This window comes from Bos taurus, chromosome 26 (genome assembly GCF_002263795.3).
Source record: "Bos taurus isolate L1 Dominette 01449 registration number 42190680 breed Hereford chromosome 26, ARS-UCD2.0, whole genome shotgun sequence".
Taxonomy (NCBI): domain Eukaryota; kingdom Metazoa; phylum Chordata; class Mammalia; order Artiodactyla; family Bovidae; genus Bos; species Bos taurus.
Window position 1 is genome coordinate 13563500 of NC_037353.1, and position 27213 is coordinate 13590712.

The following is a 27213-nucleotide window of genomic DNA, read 5'->3' on the forward strand; positions in this document are numbered from 1 at the left end:
AAAGCAAAGAGGAACTAAAAAGCCTTTTGATGAGGGTGAAGGAGGAAAGTGAAAAAGCTGGCTTAAAACTTAATACCAAAAAACTAAGATCTGGGCATCCGGTAACATCACTTCATGGCAAACTGAAGGGGAACAGGTGGAAGCAGTGACAGAGTTCCACTTCTTGGGCTCTAAATCGCTGTGGATGTTGACTGCAGCCATGAAACTAGCAGATGACTGCTTCTTGGCAGGAAAGCTATGACAAACCTAGACAGCGTGTTAAAAAGCAAAGACATCGCTTTGCCAATAAAGGTCCGTATAGTCAAAGCTATTGTCTTTCCAGCAGTTATGCACAGATGTGAGAGTTGGACAAGAAGGCTGAGCACCAAAGAACCAATGCTTTCAAATTTTAGTGCTGGAGAAGACTCTTCAGAGTCCCTTGGAAATCAAGATCAAACCAGTCAATCCTAAAGGAAATCAACCCTGAATATTCATTGGAAGGACTGATGCTGAAGCTGAAGTTCCAATACTTGGAGCTGAAGCTCCAACTCCGATGCAAACAGCTGATTCATTAGAAAAGACCCTGATGCCGGGAAAGACTGAAGGCAGGAGGAGAAGAGGGCGACAGAGGATGAGACGGTTGGATGGCATCACCAATTCAATGGATATGAACTAGGGCGAACTCTGGGAGATGGTGAGGGACCAGAAGGCCTGGTGTGCTGCAGGCCACGGGGTCGTGAAGAGTTAGACACGACTTGGCGATTGAACAACCACAACCTAAAAGACCCAGAAATGCCAGAGCAACCCTGAGGGAAAAGCACAAAGCAGGAGGCAGAACCCTCCCAGACTTCAGACAACACTATTAGACTGGTGCAAAAGTAACTGCGGTTTTGCATTGTTGAACTTTGTCATGTGATACTGGAATCCACTCTTACATGTGGTTGTGTTATACATCATTTTAATGCCTATTTTTCATTTTGTTTTTTTGCTAATGACTTATTACTTGCTATTTATTTTATATGTACTTTAGATTATGGAAATGATGTTAGACAAAAAGATAATACAAGTGATTTTCTTATTTGAGTTCAGAATGGGTCATAAAGCAGCAAAAACAACTTGTAACATCAACCATGCATCTGGCCTAGGAACTGCTAATGAACGTACAGTCCAGTGGTGGTTCAAGAAGTTCTGCAAAAGAGACGAGAGCTTTGAAGATAAGGAGTGCAGAGGCCAGCCATCAGAGGCTGACAACGACCAACTGGGAGCCATCATTGAGGCTGAGCCTCTTACAACTACATGACAAGCTGCTGAAGAACTCAACACCAGCCATTCTACAGTGCTTGGCATTTGAAGCAAACTGTAAAGGTGAAAAAGACTGATAAGTGGGTGCCTCCTTAGCTGACTGGGAATTTAAAAAGTGTCACTTTGAAGTGCTTATCTTATTTTGGAGTGGGAAATGGCAACCCACTCCAGGATCCTTGCCTGGAGAATTCCATGGACAGAGGAGCCTGGCGGGCTACCGTCCATGGGGTTGCAAAGAGCTGAAAATGACTAAGAGACGAACACACACACACATTCTTATTCTATGCAACAACAACGAACCATTTCTCAACTGGATTGTGACGCTGATGAAAAACAGATTTTATACAATGACAACCAGAGATGACCAGCTCAGTGTTTGGAAACGAGAAGAAGCTCCAATGCACTTCCCAAAGTCAAAGCTGCACCAAAAAAAGTTCATGGTCACTGTTTGGTGGTTGCTGCCTCTCTGATTCACTACAGCTTTCTGAATCCTGGCAAAACCATTACATCTGAGAAGTGTGCTCAGCAAATTGATGAGATGCACCAAAAATGGCAGTGCCTACAGCGAGCACTGGTCAACAGAAAGGACCAATTCTTCTCCACGACAACGCCCAACTGCACGTCACATAACCAATGCTTCAAAAGCTGAACGAACTGGGCTACAAAATATTGCCTCGTCCATCATATTCACTTGACCTCTTGCCATCCAACCATCACTTCTTCAAGCACCTTGACAACTTTTTGCAGGGAAAACCCCTCCACAGCCAGCAGGAGGCAGAAAATGCTTTTGAAGAGTTCGGTGAATCCTGAAGCACGGATTTTTATGCTACAGGAATAAACAAACTTATTTCTTTTGGCAAAAATGTGTTGACTGTAATGGTTCCTATTTTTATCAACAAAGATGTGCTTGAGCCTAGTTATAGTGATTTAAAATTCACGGTCCACAACCACAATTATGTTTGCACAAACCCAATACAAAGCTATGGTAATCAAAACAGCGTGGTAATAGCACAAAAACAGACCTACAAATCTATGGAACAGAACAGAGTGCCCAGAAGTAAACAGAGAGCCCACATGCCCACAGTCAATTTATCTTCAGCAAAGGAGGCAAGAATATACAATGGAGAAAACAAAGTGTCTTCAGTAAGTGGTGTTGGGAAAGTTGGATAGCTGCACGAAAATCAATGAAGTCTCATCATACACAGGAATAGACTCAAAATGGCCTAAAGACTTAAACATAAGACATGGCACCATAAAACTCCTAGAAGAAAACACAGGCAAAAAGTTATCTGACGTAAATTGTACGAATGTTTTCTTAGGTCTGTCTCCCAAAGCAAGAGAAATAAAAACAAAAATAAGCAAGTGGAACCTAATCAAACTTACAAGCTTTTGCACAGCAAAGGAAAATATAAAAACCATCTTTTCTATGAAAAGAAAACCTACTGAATGGAAGAAATTATTTGCAAACGATGTTACTGACAAGGGCTTAATATCCAAAATATACAAATAGTTCATACAACTCAATAACAACAACAAATAACCCAATTGGAAAATGAGCAGAAGACCCAAATAGACATTTTTCCAAAGAAACACAGATGGCCAAAAAGCATATGAAAAGATGCTCGACATCACTAATAATTAGAGAAATGCAATGAGACACAGCTTCACATCAGTGAGAAGGGCCATCATTGAAAAGTCTACAAATAACAAATGCTGGAGAGGATGTGAAGAAAAGGGAAGCCTCTTACATTGTGGTCCAGTTCAGTTCAGTTGCTCAGTCGTGTCCGACTCTTTGCCACCCCATGAATCGCAGCACTCCAGGCCTCCCTGTCCATCACCAACTCCTGGAGTTCACTCAAACTCACGTCCATTAAGTCAGTGATGCCATCCAGCCATCTCATCCTCTGTCGTCCCCTTCTCCTCCTGCCCCCAATCCCTCCCAGCATCAGAGTCCTTTCCAAGAGTCAACTCTTCGCATGAGGTGGCCAAAGTACTGGAGTTTCAGCTTTAGCATCATTCCTTCCAAAGAACACCCAGGGCTGATCTCCGTTAGAATGGACTGGTTGGATCTCCAGAATGTTAATTGGTGCAGCCAATGTGGAGGTTCCTCAAAAAACTAGAGTTGCCATATGACCCAAGAATCCCTTTCCTGGGCATATACCCAGAAAAAACTACATGTGAAAAGACACATCTACTCCTATGTTTATAGCAGCACTATTTACAATAGCCATGACATGGAAACCTAAATGTCCATTGACAGATGAATGGATAAAGAAGATGTGGTATATGTAAAAATGGAATATGACTCTGCATCAAAAGAATGCAATAATTCTATTTGCAGCAACATGAATGGACCTAGAGATCATCATACTGAGTGAAGGGAGTTAAAAAGAGAAAGACAAAAACCAAATGATATCACTTATATGTAGAATCTAAAATACGATACAAGTCAACATATCTGCAAAACAGACTCACAGAGAACAGATGTGTGGTTGCCAAGGCCGGGGGCAGCGGGACAGGGAGGGGAGGGGAAGAATGAGAGTTTGAGATGAGTAGAGCCTAACTATTATCTATAGGATGGAAAACAACACGGTCCTACAGAATGGCACAGGAAACCACATTCAATAGCTTGTGACAAACCGTAATAGAAAGAATACATATACGTGTGTGTGTGTGTGCACATACTTACATAGCTGAGTCATTTTTGCATTACAGAAGAATTAACACAACATTGTAAATCAACCATACATCAATAACAGTTTTTAAATAAATTAAAAATGAGAGCAAAAAATCAATGACATAGAAAACAGGATAGAGACAATGAAACCAAAAATGTTGGTTCTTTGAAAAGATCAATAAAATTGATAAACTTCTACCCAGCTAGGCTAACCAAAAGCAAAAAAAAGAGAGAGAAGGCATTGATGACTAATACCACAAGTGAAGGAGAGCCCACCAGCACTGAGTCTATGAACATTAAAAGGTTAAGAAAGGATTGTGAACAACTCTATCTCTATGCCCATAAATTTGATAATTTACATGAAACAGACCAATTCTTTGAAAGGTACAATCTACCAAAACTCACACAAGGAAAAACAGATAATCTGAATAGACCTACATCTATTAAAGAAACTGAATCAACTGTTAATATCTTCCTAAAATAGAAAGCACCAGACTCGGGTGGTTTCCCTAATGAATTCGACCAAACACTGAAGGAAGGAATGACATCAATTCTCCACAATGTCTTTCAGAAATCAGAAGCATAAGAAACATATCCCAACTCATTCTATGAGGAGAGCACTACTCTAACATAAAATCAAATAAAGGCATTACGAGAAAGCAAAACTGTAGACCAGTATCTTTCATGAACACAGATGTAAAATCTCCAACAAAATATTAGCAAATCAAATCCAATTATGTACAAACAAAATTATGTTCACCATGGCCAAGTGGGACTTATTCCAAGTATAAAAGGCTGGTTCACTACTTAAAAATCAAGAAAAACTGTATCATCCTCTCAATAGATTTAGGAAAGACATTTGGCAAAACCCAACACCTATTCAATACAAAAATCAGCAATAGAGAGGAACTTTCTCATCTCGATAAAGAACAGTTATGAAAAACCTACAGCTTACATCATACTTAAGGCTAATAATCTAGATGCTTCCCCCCTAAGACTGGAAACAAGGTAAAGATGTCTTTTTCTCACCATTCCTGTTCACTATTATATTGGAAGTCCTAGCTAAAACAATATGAAAAGAAAAGGAAATAATGGGAAGGAAGACATCAAACTGTCCTTGCATTTAACACAGGGTCGTCTATGCAGAAAACCTCAAAGAATTGACCAAACAAAAAACCCTGGAATTTGTGAGAGATTATGTAACAAGGTTTCAGGATATAAGGCTAAAAAATAAAAAGTTCACTGCTTTTCTATACACCAACCTTACCACCCTGAAATGAAATGCTTAGGCATAAATCTAAACTATATGTGCCAGATTTATATGAGGAAAACTACATATTCTAAAAAAAGCAAGGAAAAGTAAAAAATGGAGAGCTATTTCATATTTATCCATAAGAAGACTCAACTATTAAAGACATCAGTTCTTCCCGAGCTGATCTACAGATTCAATGCAGTCCCAACCCAAATGCCAGAAAGTTATTCTGTGGATCCTGATAAACTGATTCTACAGTTTGTATATAAAAGGAAAGAATCTACAATATCCAACACAACACTGAAAAGGAACCAAGTTGTGAGACTGACACCACCTGACTTTAATACAGTGCTACGGTAATCAAGATGGTGTAGTGCCGGCCAAAAAAAACAGAACAATGGAGCAGAACGTCCAGTTCTTTGGTACGCCACGGACGTAGCCCACCATGGGATTTCCCAGGCAAGACTACTGGAGTGGGTTGCCATCTCCTACTCCGGGAATCTTCCCAATCCAGGGATTGAACCCACATCTCCTGCCTTGCAGGTGAATTCTTTACAAATGAGCCACCTGGGAAGCTGATGAAACAAAATACAGAGCCCCAAAATAGACCCTCATAAACGCAGCCAACCGATCTTTTACAAAGCAGCAAAGGCAATTTAATGGATAAAAGGTGGTTTTTTTCAACAAATGGTGCTGGAACATCTGGACATCCACATGCAAAGAAGTGAATTTAGACACAAACCTTACACCTTTCACAAAAATTAACTTCAAGTAGATCACAGACATAAATGTTAAAAACAAATGTATAGAACTTCCAGAAAATACCATAGATGACTTATGGGTTTGGGAATTTTTAGATACAACATGAAAAGCATGGTTCATGAAAGACAAAATTGATAAGTTGAACTTTATCTCCAAAACATACAAAGGACCTGTAACTAATATACACAAAGAATTCTAAAAACTCAACAATAAGAAAATGATGTAAAAAATAAGCTAAAGAACTCAACAGACTTCAAATCAATGATAATACAGATGGCAAATAAGCACACAACAAGCAACCTCATATATCACCAGAGAACTATGAATTAAAGCAATGAGATGCCACTACACACCTTTTAAAAGAGCTAAAAGCCAAAACACTGAGGGAATCAAATGCTGAGAAGGATGTAGGGCAACAGGAAGTCATTTCTGGTGGGGGTGCAAAATGGTGCAGTCACCTTGGAAGACAGCCTGGCAGTCTCTTACAAAGCTAAGCATATGTTTATCATACGATCCAGCCAGCAACTGTGCTCACAGGTGTTTACCCAAATTAGTTGAAAACTCACGTCCATACAAAAACCTACACATTTATAGCAGCTCTATTTGTAACTGCCAAAACGGGAAGCAACCAAGATGTCCTTCAGCAGGTGAAAGAATCCAGACAATGGAATATTATTTAGCACTAAAAAGAAATGAACTCTGAAGCCATGAGAAGGCTTGGAGAAAACTGAAATGCATATTACTAAGTGAAAGAAGCCAGTCTGAAAAGGCTACATACTGTATGATTCCAACTACACTGACATTTCGCAAAAGGCTGAAACTATACAGAGAGTAAATAGAAGAGTGGCTGCAGGGGGGCAGGCGAAGCTCGCGGAAATTTCAGGGCCGTGAAATCACTCCACATGATACGATAATGCTGGATGCATGACATCATGCATGTGTCAAAATCCACAGACACGTACAACATAAAAGTAAACCCTATACACACACACACACATAGAATGATAAACAAGGTCCTACTGCATAGTATATTCAGTATTCTATGACAAAGCATAATGGAAAAGAAGATGTATGACTGGGTCACTTTGCTGTATAGAAGTAATTAACAAAACTAGTTCAACTATCCATCAATAAAAGTAAATTAAAAAGAGAATAAATCCTAACAAACTGTGGACTTTAGTTAATAATTTATCAATATTGGCTGATCAACCGAAACAAAGGTACCACTCGAAGGTATTAACAGGGGCAAAGTATTAATAGCGGCAACCTGAGGGGAGAGGACTGAAAGGGGTGTATGGGAGCTCTGTACTACACTTGATCAAGTAAAGTGAATAAAAAATGATAAAAAAACCCACATGATAAAAAGCCCCAAACCAATTAGAAAATGGGCAACAACAGAGACGTTTCACTGAAGAGGACACAGAGATGACAATGTGCGCATGGAAAAATGGTCAACATCATTAGCCGCTAGGGAAACGCAAACCAAAACGATGATGGGCTGCGACTGCACACACATCAGAATGGCTAAGCGGAAAGGCAGCGACAAAACCAAATCCTGGGTACAGAGAAACTGGATCATCACACGTTTCGATTAATGTGTAAAAAGGTACACTGGACTCTAGAAAACATTTTGATAGTTTCTCCAAAAGTAAACATGAAAACACCATACGATCCTGTGACTGCACTCCTGGGCATTTACCCCAGAGAAAATGAAGACATGTCCACACAAAAACCTGTATGTGAATGTTTACAGAAGCTTTATCTCTCACAGTCTGAAGCTAGAATCAATCCAGATGTCCTTCGAACAAGTGGTTAAACGAACCATGGTGTATCCATGCCATGAAGGCTGAGCGCCGAAGAATTGATGCTTTTGAACTGTGGTGTTGGAGAAAACTCTTGAGAGTCCCTTGGACTTTGCAAGGAGATCCAACCAGTCTATCCTAAAGGAAATCAGTCCTGAATATTCATTGGAAGGACTGATATTGAGGCTGAAACTCCAATACTTTGGCCACCTGATGCGAAGAGGTGACTCATTTGAAAAGACCCTGATGCTGGGAAAGACTGAAGGCAGGAGGAGAAGGGGACAACAGAGGATGAGGTGGTTGGACTCAATGGGCATGAGCTTGAGTAAGCTCTGGGAGTTGGTTACAGGGAGGCCTGGCGTGCTGCAGTCCATGGGGCTGCAAAGATTTGGACGTGACTGAACTGAATCAAAAGGAACAAACTACTGATAAATAAAACAACCAAGATGAATCTCTAGAGAATTATGATTGAAAAAAGCCAGTCCCAAAGGTTACACACTGTATGTTTCCATTCTTTTTTTTTTTTTCCTGGCTGAGCAGCACGCTGCATGCGGGATCTTAATTCCCTGACCAGGGATCAAACCTGTGCTGCCCTGAAGTGGAAGCATGGAGTCTTAACCACTGGACCACCGGGGAATTCCCTATATTCCATTCTTGAAATGAGAAAGTTACAGAGAACAGATAAGTCATCGCCATGGATTTAGGAGGATGGGAGAGGGACAATAGTGGGTGTTCTTCTGGTGATGGAAATGCTTTTCATTTTGTCTGTATCAATGTCAGTGTTTTGGGCATAACATTTAATACAGTTTTGCAAGATGGTACGGGAAAACTGGGTAAAGAATACATGGGATCTCTTATTTCTTACAACAGTATCTGAATCTACATGTATCTAAAAATGAAAGAAAGTATAATGTTAAAAAGTCAATCAAGGGACTTGCTGGTGGTCGAATGATTAAGAATCTGCCTTCCAATGCAGGGGACATGGGTTTGATCCTGGTGGGGGAACTGGGTTCCCACACACTGCAAGGCAACTAAGCCTGTGCCCTGCAACTAAGACCCCCCAAAAAAATAAATAAATATTAAAAAATGTCAATCAGGCTATATAAATGTGGAATTGGGGTCAACAGATCTTGCATGTTAAACAAGACTGCATGTAAGTCAGTCAGCATATGTACGTGTGAGATTAAATGACTTTCAATGTTTGAGGCTCAACCATCAACTGCAGAGACTAGTGAGTGGATGGAGGTTTTTAAACTCCATTTCTCTCTTCCACCTCTCTTTCCTAACTGACTAAATCAAAGCAAATCCTCCTGGGTGTTGGTAAGCTTAAGGAAGAGTGGAAGGGAGCCTAGAGATGGGAGGGAGGAAGATGGGGAGCAGGGAGGTTGAGGTTTGGGTGACTGGGAACGCAGGCCAGTATGGATGGGCTCCTGGTAGCAGCGACAGCCAGAAGAGAAATCCGGTCCAGGGGGTAGGAAGGGTGCCTGGAAAGAGCTGCATCCGTGCCAAGCATCAGCTTTTACCTTTCACAGAGCCCCCCTTTTTGTTTTAATGCTCCACTGAAACACAGAAAAGTACACAGATCTCAGTGTATGGCTCAGTGAATTTTCATGAACTGCACACACCCTGTATGCAACACCCAGATCAAGAGTTACCACAACCCCACAGCCAACTCCATGCCCCGTTTCAGTTATTCCTTCCCCGTTTATATACATGGGAGTCATAGGTTATGGACTCCTCGTCTGGTTGATTTAGATCAACCCTGCGTCTGTGGCCTAGATTTGTAGATTTTCATTCTTATGCTTTTATACAGTGTTCCATTTGTATCCATTCTAACGTGCAGGTCATGTGGAGAGCCTCCAGACGGGGGCTGTAGGAATAACTCTGCCTTTCTCATAGTGTCTTGGGAACATGCTATACATCTCTGTTGGGCTTGTGCCCATGAGTGAGAAGACAGTCACATTCAACCCTTGTAAACAGTTTTCTAATATGGTTGTACCACTTTATACCTCTCTATCAGAACTCAATTAGATTCTTCTTGATACTTAATAGTTTCGGTCTTTTAAATGTTAGTCCTTCTTGTGGGTATGTGTTGGAACTGTGGGTTTTTTGCTCGTAATGTAGAGTAGGGAAATTGAGCAGAAGGGCCCTTTTGAAAGGAGAGACCAGATGCACAAGATAACTTCCTGCCTTAGGGACCAGACCTTGACCAAGGAGTCAGGCCTCCGGTGAAGATGACAAGCTGGAATGTTTCCCTTATACTTAGCATTAGCAGTTCAGCTCAAAACCATCTTAACCAAAGATTCCACCAGAATCAGCAAAGAAAACACCATGGTAACGTGGGCCAGAATTAAACACCAAGGTGAAGGTACACATAGCTACACAGGTACAGTTACACGTTTGTCTTTATCTAAACACAAACAATGCCCAGACTTGGAATTCTGTTCCCTTCACAATACTTTGTAATGGGACAGGACACAGGTAACTCAGCTACCTGTCCTAGTGAGTCATTCCAGCCATTTATTTGTGAGGACCCCTTGGACTCCCAGAGTTGATGCGAAGGTTATTTTAAACTTAAGGCATCTGAAATTCAACAGACGCAAAAGAAGCATTTTCAAAGCTTCCCTTATCTGACTCAAGGCAGAAGATTCTGTGAGGCTATAATCAATCAGTGCTCTCTCCTGGGGAGTTGCACTCACCAAAGAACACAGAAAACGCTTGCACCTGCATAAACAAACATTTCACAAACTTTTTTAGCTTCCATTTATTCCCCTAAAAACCCGTCTTCCCTAAATCTATAAAAATACTGAATCTCTATATTGTACACTGAAACTAATAATGTAAATCAACTATAGCCTATCTTTTTAATTTTCAAATTAAGAAACAATTGCATTGGAAAGCTGATTTAAAAAAGAAACCATTTGATCTTCCCATAGAATTCCTTTTCTCCCCCTTCCTTTCCCCTATTAAATTACATTATAAACATCTTCCTCTAATTTGGAGGGACCACTTCTTTGCTGGATTTATGTGCATATGAACAAGCTTTGCTTTTTCTCCTGTTAATCTGTCTTTTGCCAGTTAACTCACAGGCTTCTAATCACTGAGCCTAAATTAGAGCCAACAGTTTTCCTTCCCAACAGTCCTTTGAAGAACAGGACTCCTCAATTCGGACTCCCCTCATCTCATGAGTAATCATGAACCTATTTAGTACACCTGCTCTGGTTAAAAATATATTGTCTTCCAATTTAAGTGTCCAAGTGACCCCACGTGCCGTGGGTCTGGTACAATTTTTAAGCTGTGTCCATCAGCGCTTGCGTGTAAGGTTTTTTCTTTCGGTAAAGCAGGTACTTTAGACATAACCCCAGCCTTCTCAGCAGGCAGGGTCTGTCCCCTCGACAAGGGCTTAGTTAGCGCTTCCAACCACACGCCCCAGTAACGCCAGGCCTCCCGGCTTCTCCTGGAAATAGCCAGCTGATCGTCATCTCAGCACCGTTCATTTACCTACGCCGCCTCCGAGCCAGGATCCCAGAATCGTTATGCCAGGAGATGGGGCCCAAATCAGACTAACAGTCTGAAAATAGGATTCCATTTGTTGTTCAGGGCATAATATATTTTTGGAAAACGAAGCGTAAAAGGGACCTGGAACAGTAATCCTCTCCCCCTTTTGGAAGGGGCTGCACAAGGTACAGTCACAGAGCTCCAAATGGTCGATGGAGTCCGCAGACGCGGCTGCGCTGAACCCGGGGCCTCCCGCACGAGCTTCAGGCCTCGGGACGCAGCCTGCCGCTCAGGGGGCGGTTGCTGAAGCCACAGCGCCCGAAGCCCGGGGGGCGGCGGGTGGGAGCGAGCATGAGTCGCGGGTTAGCTTACCTGCGGGACGCCGCCACGCGCGGGGGCCACCGGGGAAGGGCAGCCTGGAGCCGGTTCTGGGGACCAGCAGCGGGAAGGGGCGCGAGGCGGGCCTGGGAGGCCCGACAGGGAGCCTGGCAGCCCCGCGCCGCCCGGCCAGCTCCCCTGCGAAGCCAAGCGGCTGGAGGGCGGAGCCGGGACACCCCGAGAGGCGGGGCGCTGCTTGGCGCCGGCCCCGCCCCCTCGGGCGCCCGAGGCTCTTGGGACGGAAACCACCTGCGCCACATCCCACACCTCACCGTTGAACGGCTCGGGGTTGGGACGCTGGCACCCGAATGTTATAAAAGCGCCCGGGGATTCTTTCGTGCGGGCACTCGGGGTCCGTTTTTTACAAGGATCGAAGTTAGTGCCTACAAGAGAGCTTCTGGCATGTCCAAAGTCACTACAGGATTGTAAAAAGACCCATTTTCCGAGAGGATCCCTGAGAGCCTAGCGTAAAAATTAAAACAGAAGGGGGCGTACTTACGTTTCCATTGACGTTCTTGGTTTTGATTTTGAAAATTGGTTTCCCGTGGCAAGCGCTGGCATGAAAGCCCACTTGCACCTTAAAATCTTGCATACACACTCACTTGTGTCAACAAACACCTTCCTGTTTCAAATACACTTTTTTTTTTTAAACGAGTGTTGTTCACGTCATTAAAAAGGTGAATGTTGCTGTATTGAACCTGCTGTAAAGGACTTTGTCCCCCCTCCCCCTAAAAAAGCTCATCAAGCAAACTGGAGTGTGCAGATGTCCCCAGACGCAATCCATATACTCCAAGCTACTCCTTAGCAAGTGCAAAGGATGACAAGTGTCAGTACTTCATACAACTAGATTTAATAAGTTGTTATTACAGAAAAAAAAAGAAGTCCAAACTACAAAGTTTAAGCATTTGTAAGCAATAGCTGCATTGAGCTCCATGGTTAGTCACAGTACTGCAGTTCCACACAAGCAATTATCAGTCCAAGCCCCAAAGGCGGAAGCTGAGTAAGGGTTACTAGCAAAAACAATCTAAGAGAACAGGTAATAAAAGATACAATACATTTAAAATTAGTTGTTAGTTGAAAAACAAATACAGAGATCTTAGCTGTGAACACTCTAAAATTTATGTCCATTATTTTGACAGCAAAAATACAAATACCTAATACTTTATACCCCAACAGAACTATATCCAAAAAAGAAAAAGAGCAGTTGTCCTGTATTAGCACCCAGGTTTTCTACTTGTTGTGATTAACTTCATTGTCATACAAATCGAAACACCCCCAAATTACATATCCATTTCTTGACCCTTTTTGGGGTATAAAGTCAACAGCATTAATTATAAAATACTCTGTGGTAAAATGGAACACTATTGCAGCTGAGATAGAGAAGTTTGGTTCTTATTAAAAAAAAAAAAACAGAAAATGTTAGATGACATACCATACAAACTGGTGAAAAAGCAACAATTCATACAAATAAGCCAGTTTTAACAAAAAGATAACTGTTTTTCACTAATCTGTGACTAATCTTTCACTCAAACCTTGCAAGTAGAGATGTCACAATACTCAAATATTTAGGTAGGAGCTTTACCCAGTTAAATGCCATTTTGTTGCTAATATAATAGATAAAAATGAAAACTAGCAGTTATTTGCTAATTGCATAAATGCAGTACATTCTGCATTAGCCCATGCCTCACTAACAAGCTATAAAACACAAGATATAGGCAGAAATCTAAGCATAATCTTTATAGCACTAAGCAAATTTTTCCAATTTCTTTTCTTCTGTTCCTAATCACTTATTTGTAGTTAATGTAAAATTCCAACCAGTAGTATCCAATTTGTTAAAATTTTACATCACAACTTGATCTAATCTATATATTATTTACAAAACTGAATACATAGAGCATACCCAAGAGCCAACTCTGGACATGTGTTTCTCTGAGTCATTGATAACCATGCTTCCTTGACAAGGGCCCTGGAGGAAGCCATCAAGGACTGGGAGAAGCACACCCTCTGTCTAGAGCAAGTCATAGGATGTTCTGTTTACGCAACACCAGTTTTGCAGTTGTATGATTTTTGTTTAATTTCAGGTGCCATGACAATGACACGCTGCCTTAACAGCACAGCTTCAAGGTGAGTTTGGGTGCTGGAAAAGAAGCAGGAGGGCAGACAGATCATGCTCAGAGTGGCCGGATGTGTTGCCACAATAAGGGACAAACAGGGGCCTCCATTAACAGGGAGCAGGCAGGGCTGGGGTGGGGGGTGGGGAGTGGAGAAGGACGAAGCCTGAGGCTGTCCGTGTACAGTGGTGACCTCCGAGTGTGCGCCTCGCCAGGCCACCCATGTGCTCGGGAGGCCACTTGCGCAAGACACTGAGATCCAAGTCTAGCCACCCAGAGGGCTGGTCCTCTCAGAGACTTCCTCTCACTCTCAGACGTCACCACTGTGAACACAAGGCAAAGATGTGGCCTGGTGAACGGTGCTGTCTCATACGTGGACAGCGGTCAGCGGCAGATTCTTTCTCTCTCTCTCACACACACGACAGAATGAAGAGTTAGAGGGGGGAAAGCAATGAACCACTCTGTTGACCTGGCCAGGTTCTCAACCTGGTGGTATCTCAGTAACGGGTGACTTCATCATCAGGGCCACAGATCTGGCTGCACCTGGTGTTGTATAAATCCACTGTGACATCCCCAGAGAACTGTACTGTGACATCCCTAGTCTTACACTAAACCACTGTAATAAAGGAAAAGGCTTGTCAAAATCTCACATGTTCTGCTCATTCTGTCATTTTATTACCCAATTATCCATTACATTTTCCAATCACTTTACATAACCAACCATTTTCATCGTTGTCACACTATTGTAAACCACATCAGCAAGTTAATACATAAAGCTTTGCATTTCAAAAAACTAGACACTTTAGTAACAATATTACAAAGGTTTTAGCTTCAAAAATAACTGAAAATGAAAAAAATAAACTTTTAAAGAATTAGCATCATAAAATTAATTTATTCCAAGTAAAAATACAAAATAATATTATGACATTGACCAGATATGAAAGTCCCTCCCAGAAACAACTCTATTAATGATTGAGAAAGCACTCCTTAAAGAAAATACGAAATAAAATGAAAAATATGTAAATATGTTTAATTTTTTTCTTAGCAAAAAATCTTTCTAAAAATAACAATGAAAATTTGTCTCAGTACAAAGGCTACATTACTATTGAAAAAATACCAGCATGAAGAAAAGGTACATATTTGACAGTAGAAAAATGATTTCAGTGAATCACAATGTCTAAAGTTTGCAATGAAAATAAATCTGCAATAAAGATTTATGCCTTTTTTCTTTTCTTTTTTTTTTCTATTTTTTATACAAACAGTACAAACAGTATTGCACATAACAACAAATAGTCGAGGTTAGGTTATAGCCTTCAAAAAATCGACTAGTTCAAGTGTCACATCAAGGAAAGGCCACAGCAGGACCTGTGATACCCGGGGGCTTCCCATTAAGTTGCAGGTCAGAACACCTCTGTGTTTTTAAAAAATAATTTTTTTCGAAGGACCCTCTCTTTTAATATAACATTAACAACTTGGGGGCACATTTATTTACAAAACAAAAGGGAACATGTTATAATTTAATAAACTAAAAAAAGTTCTCTTTAAAAAAATACAAACAGAAGAACTCTTTCACAATCCTGGTCAGTCGTGCACAATCAACGCTTGATTATAAATATACAAATTAAGGGAAAGTAGTTTCCACCACCTATTCACAACTTTCAGCACCAAATGGAGTTTATTTTTTGTAACCTATTCTTCATGACAATGTTTTTTCGCCTTCACGTCAGCTTTATGCTGTACAATCTTCCAGCATTTTTTTTTAAATCTCAGTGTTACTTTAGTACATGAAAGAGGGGTGCTTCTTCAAAAAGTTTTGCTTCTTTCACATAATTAGGTAGATTTCTGTAGGTTAGATATGATCTTTAATATTATAGTTATAAAGCTCTAACTTCTTCATTTTCAAAAACACAAATAAGCATGAAAAAAATAAAGTTACCCATCTGTTAAATCATTTTTCTTGCAGAATTAAATTAATATATATTTTTTCTGAATAAACTTACTTAGAAAATATCATTTTCTTTCCTATATTTCAAAATTGAGGTATTGCAAAAGATCATGTCAGTCAGAAAGCATGCCTTTTTCCTTAAAAACAAACAAACAAAAAAATCTTCAGCCAACTTTTGAAAACTGTCTAGAATACAAAAAGTAGTAGTGCATAACAAAATTTCTTGTACAGACGAAAAAAACCACAAACATAGGAAAAAACAAACGAAAACCACAGCTGGGCTGGGAAAAGCAAGTATTACCAAAAAGCCCAGAGGTAACCTCAAAGGGGGAGAATTCTAATCAGCATTTAAATCCAGTAAAAAACTATTTCGTTTTTTTTTTCTTTTTGAAAACAAACTATAGTTTGAGAGCTGGTAATTGCAACTAAACACTGAAGAAACAAAACAGAACAAAGCGCTGTTAACTTGAGACAGTACAAGGACATCACAGCAGATAAACAGCGACTTACATCTATTCTGCAGTGTCACATCCAGTCCGATTGTCCCCAGAATTCCAAAACATAGGAAGAAGGTTTAAAAAAAGACTTACACAGTCTCATAATCATTATGTGTTCATATATTACTATCTGCAGCCCAAGAGTGAATGCTAAAAAAATGTCCATGGTACTACTAGCAGGTCTGAATTCTATTCAAGCTTTACAGGATAAATCCAGGGAATTAAGTAGTTAATTTCTCACCCAGACAACCAACCCTGCTCAGGCCATCTTAGTTTATCCAGACATTTCTTTAGCATCACGATCACACAACTTTCTTAAAATGTGCCTAGTTTGTCAACTGACAACTTATCTCTATATACTGTATATATTCCTAGTGTTTGTAAGCTAAGATGAGCTCTTTGGTTTTCTGGACAAGGTCTGAAGCTATGTAAAATGGTGCAAGCACTAGGAGATTGTAACTAAGAGCTCATGTGTTAGTTAATAATATACCAGTTATGAACTGTCAAGTTCGTTAATGTCTGACACAGAGGCTTTAAACAGTTAAAGTTTGATCACAGTTAGACATAATCACTTTACTATATAAAATAAATTGCACAATATATAACAGAGCACCGCAAAGTACTTCATCTACCATCCACAAATTTGCTTTAAGAATATCCTACACCTAGGTTTTATATTGGTTGTAATATAGGTCATTCTGTTATGGGCTCTTCCTAATTTCAGAAGCATTCCATTTATTGAGGCATGCCTTCCTCCAGTCAATTACCATTTCCTTGAATGAAAAAAATTTTTTCTTTAAAAATCAGTATTTTATAGCTTATATAGAGTCTTAATTTGTGCATTGTGGGAAGGTTTTATACTAGACATCGGATATAAAATTTATTGCATGCAGCAACCTGATTAAGTAAACATGCAGTCAGAAATAGTGACCTTCCTTTGAAGCTTTCTCAAGTCTATTCTGATCTCCTTTCGGCAGCTGATTCTATCCCTAAATCACAAAAGTGTGTTGTTGGGTTTTTTGTAATTGATACCTTAGCCTGAATAGAGTATTATGGTATTAATAATACCATTTTAATAGCAGCAAAAGCTATTGCAGCATAAATTTACATAACACTAAAAGATCTAACCAAAATCCTCAGCAAAACAAAAATCAAACATGAAGGAAAAATAAAGATTCAGCTTATGAGGTATCCTTACATGTCAAAACAGAGAGCAACTAAAGGCTTATTTTCATTAAGGGTTATCCTTACTCTAAATGACCCCAACTAATGATTGCTGAATTGTTGTGAAGTTTTTGCTACATCTGCCACCTACTCACGAGTATTACCTTTGGTAAGTCTTCTCCTAGGGGCGATTCTCTAAGTTTCTGAAAATAAGTGCATGCTCCAGTTCAAAAACGATCAGAACAACAACAACAACAACACAACAACAACAGACAAACAAAAAACCACAGACATCAACCTGATGGCCGCTGATGAGAATGGCAGTCTACAAGTGACAAATCAGGTGTAAGGAATCAAGGTACCAAGCAGACAAAGGTGAGAGTCAAAGTGCAAATCAGTACCGTTACACTCTGCAATTCTGCGTTATACTGGACACTGAGTTCAGTAATGTGACTGTAAATAAGAATAAAAAGACCCATTTCTTCTTTAAAAATCGAGAACAAATGCACAGATTTCCAGAACACTGTAAGCCCTGAGGCAGTGCCCTCTCTTTTCCCTCCTTGTTATCTACTCCAGTACTTGTGGCTGGGTCTGCCCTGGGCTCAGCTCCAGCGGAACGGAACGTGGCGAGGGCGGTCGCCTCCCTCCTTCACCAGCGGTTTGTGGAATTCCCGCCCGGCGCGGGAATGTATGCTCGCCCAGCAGTATTCGCAGTAATACTGCAGACAGGTGACGTTGGCACAGAAGAACGGGGCAAACTTCCCACCACAGCGTGTGCCCTGGCACTCATCACACATCTGATCATCCAGCACATATGGCTTCACTTCCACCTGGACCCAAAGAGGAAAGACAGGAAAAAAGATTTTAGAAAAGCTTCCTCACATTTCTTCCCCTCGAGAGCTTATAACGTAGCTTAATATGTCTCAGTCAGGCTCAGTGTTGAACTCAGCTGGTTATCAGCAGTGGCTGAGTGTATGCGCTTTGGGATCTGCTCCTTGATGTGCTAGTTGTGTGATGACAGGTAAATTCTTAACCTCTCTCCGTGCTCCTGTTGGCTCCATCTGTGGGTCTGTAAAGTAGGTTTAACAGTGATACACAGACACACACATATCTGTGTATCTGTATGGGCATTACAGGGTCTGCATCAGAGTGCTGGTGAGGATTGAGAGGAAGTGTGTGGAAAAGCACATGAGCTGAATCCTGAAGGCCGGCAGCACCTGGCAATGTGTGACAGGCAACAGTGTTTCAGGGAGAGGAACCAGAGAGGACAAAGCCCCAAAGCAGGCAAATGGCAGGAGCTGGGTGGAGGGGAAGTCCCCCTCAAGGCCGGCAAGCCCGGCTAAAGGGTGACCAACAGGGCTCTGGGCTTTGACATTTTAAACACAAGCTTTCAAAACACTAACCTCTCTCAGTACTGTTTACAATGGACCAGAGGGAAAGGAGGACAAGGGGGATATTAAGAAACTACTATAATGATTGAGGCTGTTTTAGTTTTAGATTTTATTGCCTTAATCTTCCTCCAAGACTGGAAGCTTCAATAGAGGACTTTTCAGCACAGTCCTGCAGGGGGCATTTTATTCTAAATGAAGCAATGCTATATTATATAAAAACCAGAAGAGAGGAAGGACAAAAGTCACCCCAGTTTTCCCCCATGTTCTCTTCCTAGAACCTCAGACAGAGAATGCCATTCGTGTTTTCATGGTGAATGTTAGAAATCAGTAGGAAGGAGGTAAGTCTCTGTGTGATCAGGCTCTTTCTCACGCCAACCTCAGAGCCATTCTGGGCAAGAGCAAGCAAGCTCCGTGGCCACTGGGGCTGTGGAGACAGGGACCCATGTTTTTTCTGATATGAGCCAACTGCCTGACTGGTCAAGCTGCCTTGACCAGGAACACAGCCAGGAGGTTCCAGCAGGGTCTGGGGCAGGGTACCCTGAGGCTGCAGGGGACAGGGTGGGATGAGCGGGGACGTGAGGGCTGCTGGGACTGGATTCTTGTGTTCCTGGTCCTTCTCTTCTAAACGCCCCTCCACCGGCCTTCTCTGGAGTTCTGTCTCTAACCATGAGCTCAAGTCATCGGTCCTCAGCCAGCCAGAGACTTTTGCTCGAAGGCCCACTGGAGATGACCTGTCCCAGCCCTTTGGTTACCCAGGGGGATTCACTCTGGCTCCAGTTCCCTTCTCTTCCCCTCGTCAACCTGACAGCTTAATGAGTGGGCTTCAAAAAAAAAAATCTCACATTCATCTCTCCATCATAATTAAAACTGTCGTGGCTCTGAGGTCATCTGTCTGGTTCAGATCTAGGCCACATTACTAGCTGTGCAGGCCACTCAGGCACTCTGGGCCTCTGTTTCCTCATCTGTACCCTGGAGGAGAAGAGCTCCTGTGAGGAGCAAGTGAGCTGAACCACATCAAGCACACAGAACAGTGCCTGGCATGGCATAAGCCCTAGGTAAGCATCACTGTCACTCCTGCTTCCGCTCCAGTCCCACCCGCAACAGGCATCTGATGTGCCCAATGCCAATGACCTGGGCACTGGCCACCAAGCTCCAGGCCTTCCCTGGTTCAACTCTCCTGTGCCCACGTGAGCATTTGAATCATCTGCCTTCTCGGTGTCCCTCATCTAGTCAAAAGCCCTTCAGCTTCTCCCCTGCCTTCAAGAGTAGCCCAGCTGCCTCCGTGTAACAGCTGCTCCCCGTCCCCTGCGACTCCAGGGTAAGCCACAGCCTTCGTGATCTGCCCCAGTCTCCCTCCCAACTAGTTCCCAACTCCAACGCAACCTGCTCTCTATTTCATCCATGCTTTCTTTCCCGGTTAAGTGCTCAACCCACTCAACAATTTCACATACCCAATGAAGTCCAGTCTTTCCTTTCTCTTTCTTTCTTAACATAAAATTAACAATCTTAGAGTGAACGATGCACTGGCTTTGATTACATTCACAATGTTGGACAACCACCACCTCTACTTAGTCCCCAAACATTTCATCACCCGGAAAGGAAGCCTATAGCCCACTAAGCAGTTACCCCAACCTTCTCTCCCTCCCCAGCCCCTGGTGACAACCTCTCTGCTTTCTGTCTCTGCCAACTTACCTATTTTGGATATTTTATAAAAATGGAATCACAAAACTGTGACATTTTGTGTCTGGCTTCTTTAACTTATCATAATGTTTTGGGGTTTATCCATGTTGTAGCATGCAGCAATATTCCATTCCTTTTTATGACTGAATAATATTCCACTGTGTGTGGATATATGTGTATGTAGATATATACATAATGTTTTGTTTATGCATTCATTCATCGAAGGACATTTGGGTTGCTTCTACCTTTTGGCTATCTTGAATGATGCTGCTATGAACATATGTATATATATGTTTATTTGAATACTTGTTTTCAATTGTTTTCAGTATGTACTTAGGAGTTGATCTGCTGGGGCATATGGCAACTCTATGATTAGCTTTTTGAGCAACTGCTAAATTGTTTTCCACAGCAGCTGTACCATTTTACATTCCCACCAACAATGTACGAGGGTTTCAATTTTCCTGTATACTCAACCAACACTTGCTGTTTTCCATCTTTGTGATTAAAGTTATCACAAAAGAGGTGTGAAGAGGTGTCTCACTGTGGTTTTGATTTGCATTTCCCTACTGAATAATGATGCTGAGCATCTTTTCATATTCTTGTTGGCATTTTACACATTTGAAGAAAGGTCTATTCAAGCCCTTTGCCTGTTTTAAAAATTGGATTGTTGAGCTGAAAGAGTTTCTTTATAAGTGCTATTTACTAGACTTTTATCAAACATGATTGTGGGGGAAGGGGGCTGTGCTGGGTCTTCACCGTGGCGCACAGGCTTCTCCAGTTGTAGTGCTCAGGCTCTAGAGCACATGGCTCAGTGGCTGCAGCATGTGGGCCTCGTTACCCCAAAGCATGTGGGATCTTAGTTCCCTGACCAGGGATCAAACCTGTGTCCCCTCGTTGGAAGGCAGATTCTCAACCACTGGACCAGTAGGGAAGGCCCTATCAGATATATGGTTTGCAAATATTTTCTTCTATTTTGTAGGTTGTACTTCACTTTTTTGAAAACATTCTTTAATTAAACTAAAAAGTTTAATTTTGACATCCAATTTTTTTTTCTTTTGCTGTTCTTCTTCTTTTTTTTTTTAGAATTAATCTTTACAGGATAGGTCCCCCCGCCCCTTTTTTAAATTTATTTAATTACAGGCTAATTACTTTACAATATTGTACTGGTTTTGCCATACATCAACATGAATCTGCCATGGGTGTACACGTGTTCCCAATCCTGAACCCCTCTCCTACCTCTCTCCCCATACCATCCCTCTGGGTCATCCCAGTGCACCAGCCCCAAGCATCCTGTATCCTGCATCAAACCTGGACTGGCGATTCATTTCTTATATGATATTATACATGTTTCAATGCCATTCTCCCAAATCATACCCACCCCCCTGCCACAGAGTCCAAAAGACTGTTCTATACATCTGTGTCTCTTTTGCTGTCTCGCATACAGGGTTATCGTTACCATCTTTCTAAATTTCATATATATGCGTTAGTATACTGTATTGGTGTTTTTCTTTCTGGCTTACTTCAATCTGTATAATCGGCTCCAGTGTCAACCACCTCATTAGAACTGATTCAAATGTATTCTTTTTAATGGCTGAGTAATACTCCATTGTGTATATGTACCACAGCTTTCTTATCCATTCACCTGCTGATGTCATAGCTAAGAATCCATTGCCAAATCCAAGGTCAGGAAGATCTGTCCCTATGTTTTCTTCTAAGAATTTAATGGTTTTAGCTCCCATATTTAGGTTAATCGATTTTGAATTAATTTTGTATACAGTATGAGACCAGGGCCCAACTTCATTCTTTAGCATGTGGACATTCAGGTGCCCCAGGACCATTTGTTGAAGAGACTATTCTTTACCCATTGAATGGTCGCAGCAACCTTGTTGAAAATTAACTATAGGCTGACCTTCCTTAGCTATTTCTGTCCCACAGGGAACTCCTCCTTCCTCCTTTGAACTTAATACTCCATTTTGCTCCTCTGGCATTTCCTATCTATAGTCCTGCCTTGGTCAGCATCTTTCCTTATCTTCAAGCACCTTGAGGACAGAGTCCTGGAGCAAGACAGGATGGTGGCAGATCTGTGGAAGCATGTGGTCTGCGGAGACAGTGGGCTCCTGGGGGGAAGGGAGCTGCAGGCTCATTAGAGTATATATGAGCTGGACTGAGCTCCCTGCACTTGGAGGCCAAGAAGGAGCGAAGGGATGGACTGAGTGCCCTCTGTCTGAGGTGGGAGGACTACTCATAGGCAAGGCGTGCCAGGAATTGGAAGTAGTCAGCTTCTCCACCTGCGGTCCAAGAGCTGAGGGCTGCTCTGTTTCTATCACCAGGTAGACACCTGCACTCAGGGTGCTCCAGCAACCAGATCTGAGCCCCAAAAAGCCCAGAAAGAGGATCCAGCAGTAAGAGAGAGGAGGTCTGAACAAAGAGAATTCACACTCAGCAAAAAAAAAAAAAGCTGCCTGAGGTGAATGGGACGACAGCCCTTTGTAATATATACACACATGACGAGTACGTAAGGAGAATACTTAAGTGAGGGCACTTTCCAGTTTTTCATATGTATACATTAATGTTACTTTTGTTCAGGTGTATAAGTGACATTGTGGTTATATGGGGCTTTTGTCCTTCAGTTATTTTTAAGAGCTTAATTTTTTTTAAATTGAGGTTAAAGTCATAAAGAATTAACCATTTCAAAGTGAACAGTCTAGGGGCATTCAATACATTCACAATGTTGTGTAACCACCACCTTTGTATGGTTCCAAAACACTTTCACCACCCAAAGGAAACCTTGTACTCTAGTTTTGTTTTTTAGAGAACTTTTTAGAGTTACATACTGAATTATTTCAGTATGAAAAATTATATGATCTCTGGGATCTGCTTCAAAATAATCTAGAGTGAAGGTGGGAAAGTGGGCAGAGGTGTAGATGAAACAAGACTGGTCACAAGTCGATAATGATTCAAACTGAATGACAGGAACCTTGTATGTTGATAACTGTTCTAACTCTATGATGGGATTCACTACACTATTCTCGAAGGACAAAGAAGCCTGGTGTGCTGCAGTTCATGGGGTCTCAAAGAGTCAGACATGACTGTGATGGAACAACACTCTTTTATTATTAAGACATTATAAATAAAGGTTATTTTATTTATATAAAATATTATTGTAAAAATTGTATTGTAAAAAATTATTGTAAAAAATATTATATAAAATATTATTAAATGTCTATTATTAAGACATTAAAAATAAAAATTATTAAGACATTATAAATAAATACATCAAAACTGTGACTTTTTGACTAATTATCAGATGAACTGAAGAGAGGATAACATTGTTGAGATTCACTTTAGTGGGCTAGAAGATCAAGGGGGTATAAATACTTCAAAGTTCTGGGAAAAAAATAATTTGAAGATGAGGGGAAAAAAAACAGAAAAATTTGAGAATAGATCCAGGAGAACCTAATAACAAAACCTACATAACTTAAATAAACCTACATAACAAGAAGGGGGAAAAAGTGAGGAAATGTAATTAGATGACTAGAGTCCTGGAATTGCATATCAAAAACTCCACCAGTTCCAGTCTGGAAAATACACACCCCGAGGTGTATCCCAGATATTGAAACCAAGTTCCCCTAAAACCTACTCCCCCTGTCCAGTTATGATTATCCTCTCTATCTAAAACTTTATATATATATTTTTTAACTTTATATTCTTTCCTGTCCTAACCCCTGTTCCTCTCAGGATGGAGGAGTATCAAAAAAAAAAAACAAAACAAAAGGGGGAACTGCAATGGAGCAGGACGGTCTGGGGCTCTCTTGGTGAAAAAGCCTCTCTGTGTTCCTTGTTTCTTGTTTGTAGAAAAAGGCTTTAGTCTCCTTCCCGAAGCTCCAAAGAACAGATTCAAGCAGTTACTAATTAGGGGAGTGAGGATATACAGAAACAAAGAAAAAACAGTCAAGAAGTAAGAGTCCCAGTTCCTCCTTAAGAGAAATTCATGACAATTTGACACGTATCTTTGAGCTATTCTGCAGGAACTAAGACCCTCAGCCAGGAGGAAGGTGGTGACTACATGCTGACCATAAGCATACAGACCCCAGACTGGTTGGAACTAGAAGGTTAATGATTAAGATTCTTGAGACACCACCCTGTTACCTCATCACCAACCAACCAGGAGAAAGTCATGTCCCCTGCAACCCTCACCCCAAATGCTGCCTTTCAAAGAAAGCCCTTCCCTGAAAGCCATAGGGAGTTCAGGTCTTTGGAGCATGAACTGCCCATTCTCCTTTACTGGTCCTGCAATAAACACTTCACTATAAGCCAGCATCAATGAATTGGCTTTACTTTGCCATGGGTGAGGGGATCCAAGTCCGGCTGTGTAATACCCATATGTGTACGGTTACTTTGTTTTTTTAGATTTTTGCTTCTATTGGCAATTCTGCAATAAACATACCTTTGATATGTTCTCATATCTGTGGTTTTACTTCTAAGCATTGGGATTATATCATTAATGGCAACCAGCAGTAGGATTATTGGGTCAAAGAGTACCGAATACTCTTCAAAATGAGTATTTTGAAGAATTTGAAACATTTTGAAGAATTTGCTAGTTTGCCTCTTTAAAGGGTTGTAGCAATTCACATTTCTATCAGCAAATGATAAGTAGTTATCACCTCTTTTAAATGGTCTCCAGATGAGAATAAAATGACATTAATTTTCTTCTTCCTGACTACAAAGAAACCTGAACATCTTTTTCGGCGGATTGCCTATGAAATCTTAATGTGAATTATCTTTTATCCAGTATACCACTATGTTGTATGTCTTTTTCTTGCCAATTTATTAGAGTTCTTTGTATGGTATAAATAATAATCTGTTAATTTTTTTTCCAGATCCGTAATTTGCCTGTTGACTTTTTTCAAGGCATCTTTGCCATTTAAATGTATTTTATTTTTACATAGTCTAATATATTTATTTCCTTCTGAAGCATCTAGGTTTCTAATCTTTTTTATAAGAGTATCATCAATTTTCTACATTTAAGTATTTCTTTATGTGGATCCTATCTTTATGGTTTGTTTCATTACAAATAATTTACAATTTTTGTTCAAACTGTGACTATTTTCTCCCTTTTTTCCTAGAATAGCATAAAGCTGCTAATGTTCTTCTAAGTCTTCTTTTTTTCCCCCAAGGTTACAGTCCTTTCCTTTATTGGATTTCCAAATTTTAAAAACTTACAAGTCTCCTGACAAAGAAATGATATCTTGACTAGATAAAGGATTTGGGGGTCTTATCCTTTTATCTCAGACTGATTGATAGTATTCCTTGATGTTCAAGCTCCCAGTGCTGCATATGAAAACTCTGATGCCAGTTTTCTTTTTTCTTCTGTTTGTAGGAGATAGTAACTAGCTCTTTCACATGGAAATATACAATGTTTTCTTTTTATCTTCAGCATTCAGAAATTCTAGTGTTATGGAACCAAACTTGGGTCTGCCTGCCCACCATACAGCAAAGCCAATTCACTGACACCAGGCTGTGGTGAAGGAACGTAAAGCGTTTGTTGCAGGGCCCAACAAGGAGAATGGGAAGCTCATGCTGAAAAGACCAGAACTCTCTGATGGCTTTAAAGGAAGGGCTTTAAAAGGTAACATTTGAGGTGAGGGCTGCAGGGGGCATGACCTTTTTCTGGTTGGTCGGTAGTGAGGTAACAAGGTGGTGTTTCAGGAGTCTTAATTATCAACTTGGCTCCAACCAGCTTGTGGTCAGCATGTAGTCACCATCCTCCACCTGGGGGCCGGGGCCAGGGTGGGGGAGGTCTTAGTTCTTGCTGAACAACTCGAAGATGCATCATATTGTTGTGCTTTCCCTTGAGGAGGAACTAGGACCCTGTTTTATCACTGAACTGTACTTTCTTGACTGCTTTCTCTTTCTTGACTGCATTCCCTCACTCCTCTAATTAGTAACTGCTTGAGTCTGCTCCATGGAACTCAGGGAAGGCCTAGGAGACTAAAGCCTCTTTCTACAAACAAGAAACAGGGGACACAGAGGGGCTTTTATACCTAGGAGACTATTTCAATTCTTAATACAGTGGCATGCAAGGAATAGGTGGTAGTTTAGTCGCTAAGTTGGGTCCAACTCTTTTGCAACCCCATGGACTGTAGCCCATCAGGGTCCTCTGTCTACAGGATTTTCCAGGCAAGAATACTGGAGTAGCTTGCCATTTCCTTCTCCAGGGAAGATCTTCCTGATCCAGGGATAGAACCTGCATCTCCTGCATTGTAGGCAGATTCTTTACCACTGAGCCACCAGGGAAGCTCTCCATTTCATAGGGAAATGGTTAAATACAATGTGGCACATCTACCCCATGGACTATCGCACAGTTACAAAAAGACTGCATTAGTGCTTCAGTTGGGAGAGGGCGATGGCACCCCACTCCAGCACTCCTGCCTGGAAAATCCCATGGATGGAGGAGCCTGGTGGGCTGCAGTCCATGGGGTTGCTAGGAGTTGGACACGACTGAGCGACTTCACTTTCACTTTTCATTTTCATGCATTGGAGAAGGAAATGGCAACCCACTCCAGTGTTCTTGCCTGGAGAATCCCAGGGACGGTGGAGCCTGGTGGGCTGCCGTCTGTGGGGTCGCACAGAGTCGGACACGACTGAAGTGACTTAGCAGCAGCAGCAGCAGTGCTTCATTTGGAGGGATTTCAACAGCAGGGGAATATTAGGACCTAGTGGAATGATGGATACAAACACCTACTGTAAACTGAAGAACACTAAACAAACATTA

General features: G+C 41.3%; 1 protein-coding gene across 10 annotated transcripts in view; it reads right to left on the reverse strand.

The window, feature by feature from the left end:
* CPEB3 (cytoplasmic polyadenylation element binding protein 3) overlaps positions 1–27213 on the reverse strand; it is a 263323-nt gene that overhangs the window by 48145 nt on the left and 187965 nt on the right. For 8 of the 10 annotated variants that reach the window (XM_024985731.2, XM_024985732.2, XM_005225419.5 and 5 more), the window contains one exon: positions 12480–18197. The exons of 1 other annotated variant lie outside the window; for it this stretch is intronic. In XM_024985731.2, coding sequence (XP_024841499.1) covers positions 17970–18197 — 228 coding nt within the window. In that variant the 3' untranslated portion in view covers positions 12480–17969. Of the gene's footprint in view, positions 1–12479; positions 18198–27213 lie in introns of those variants that run through there. One more of the 10 variants, NM_001193228.2, reaches the window with a different exon arrangement.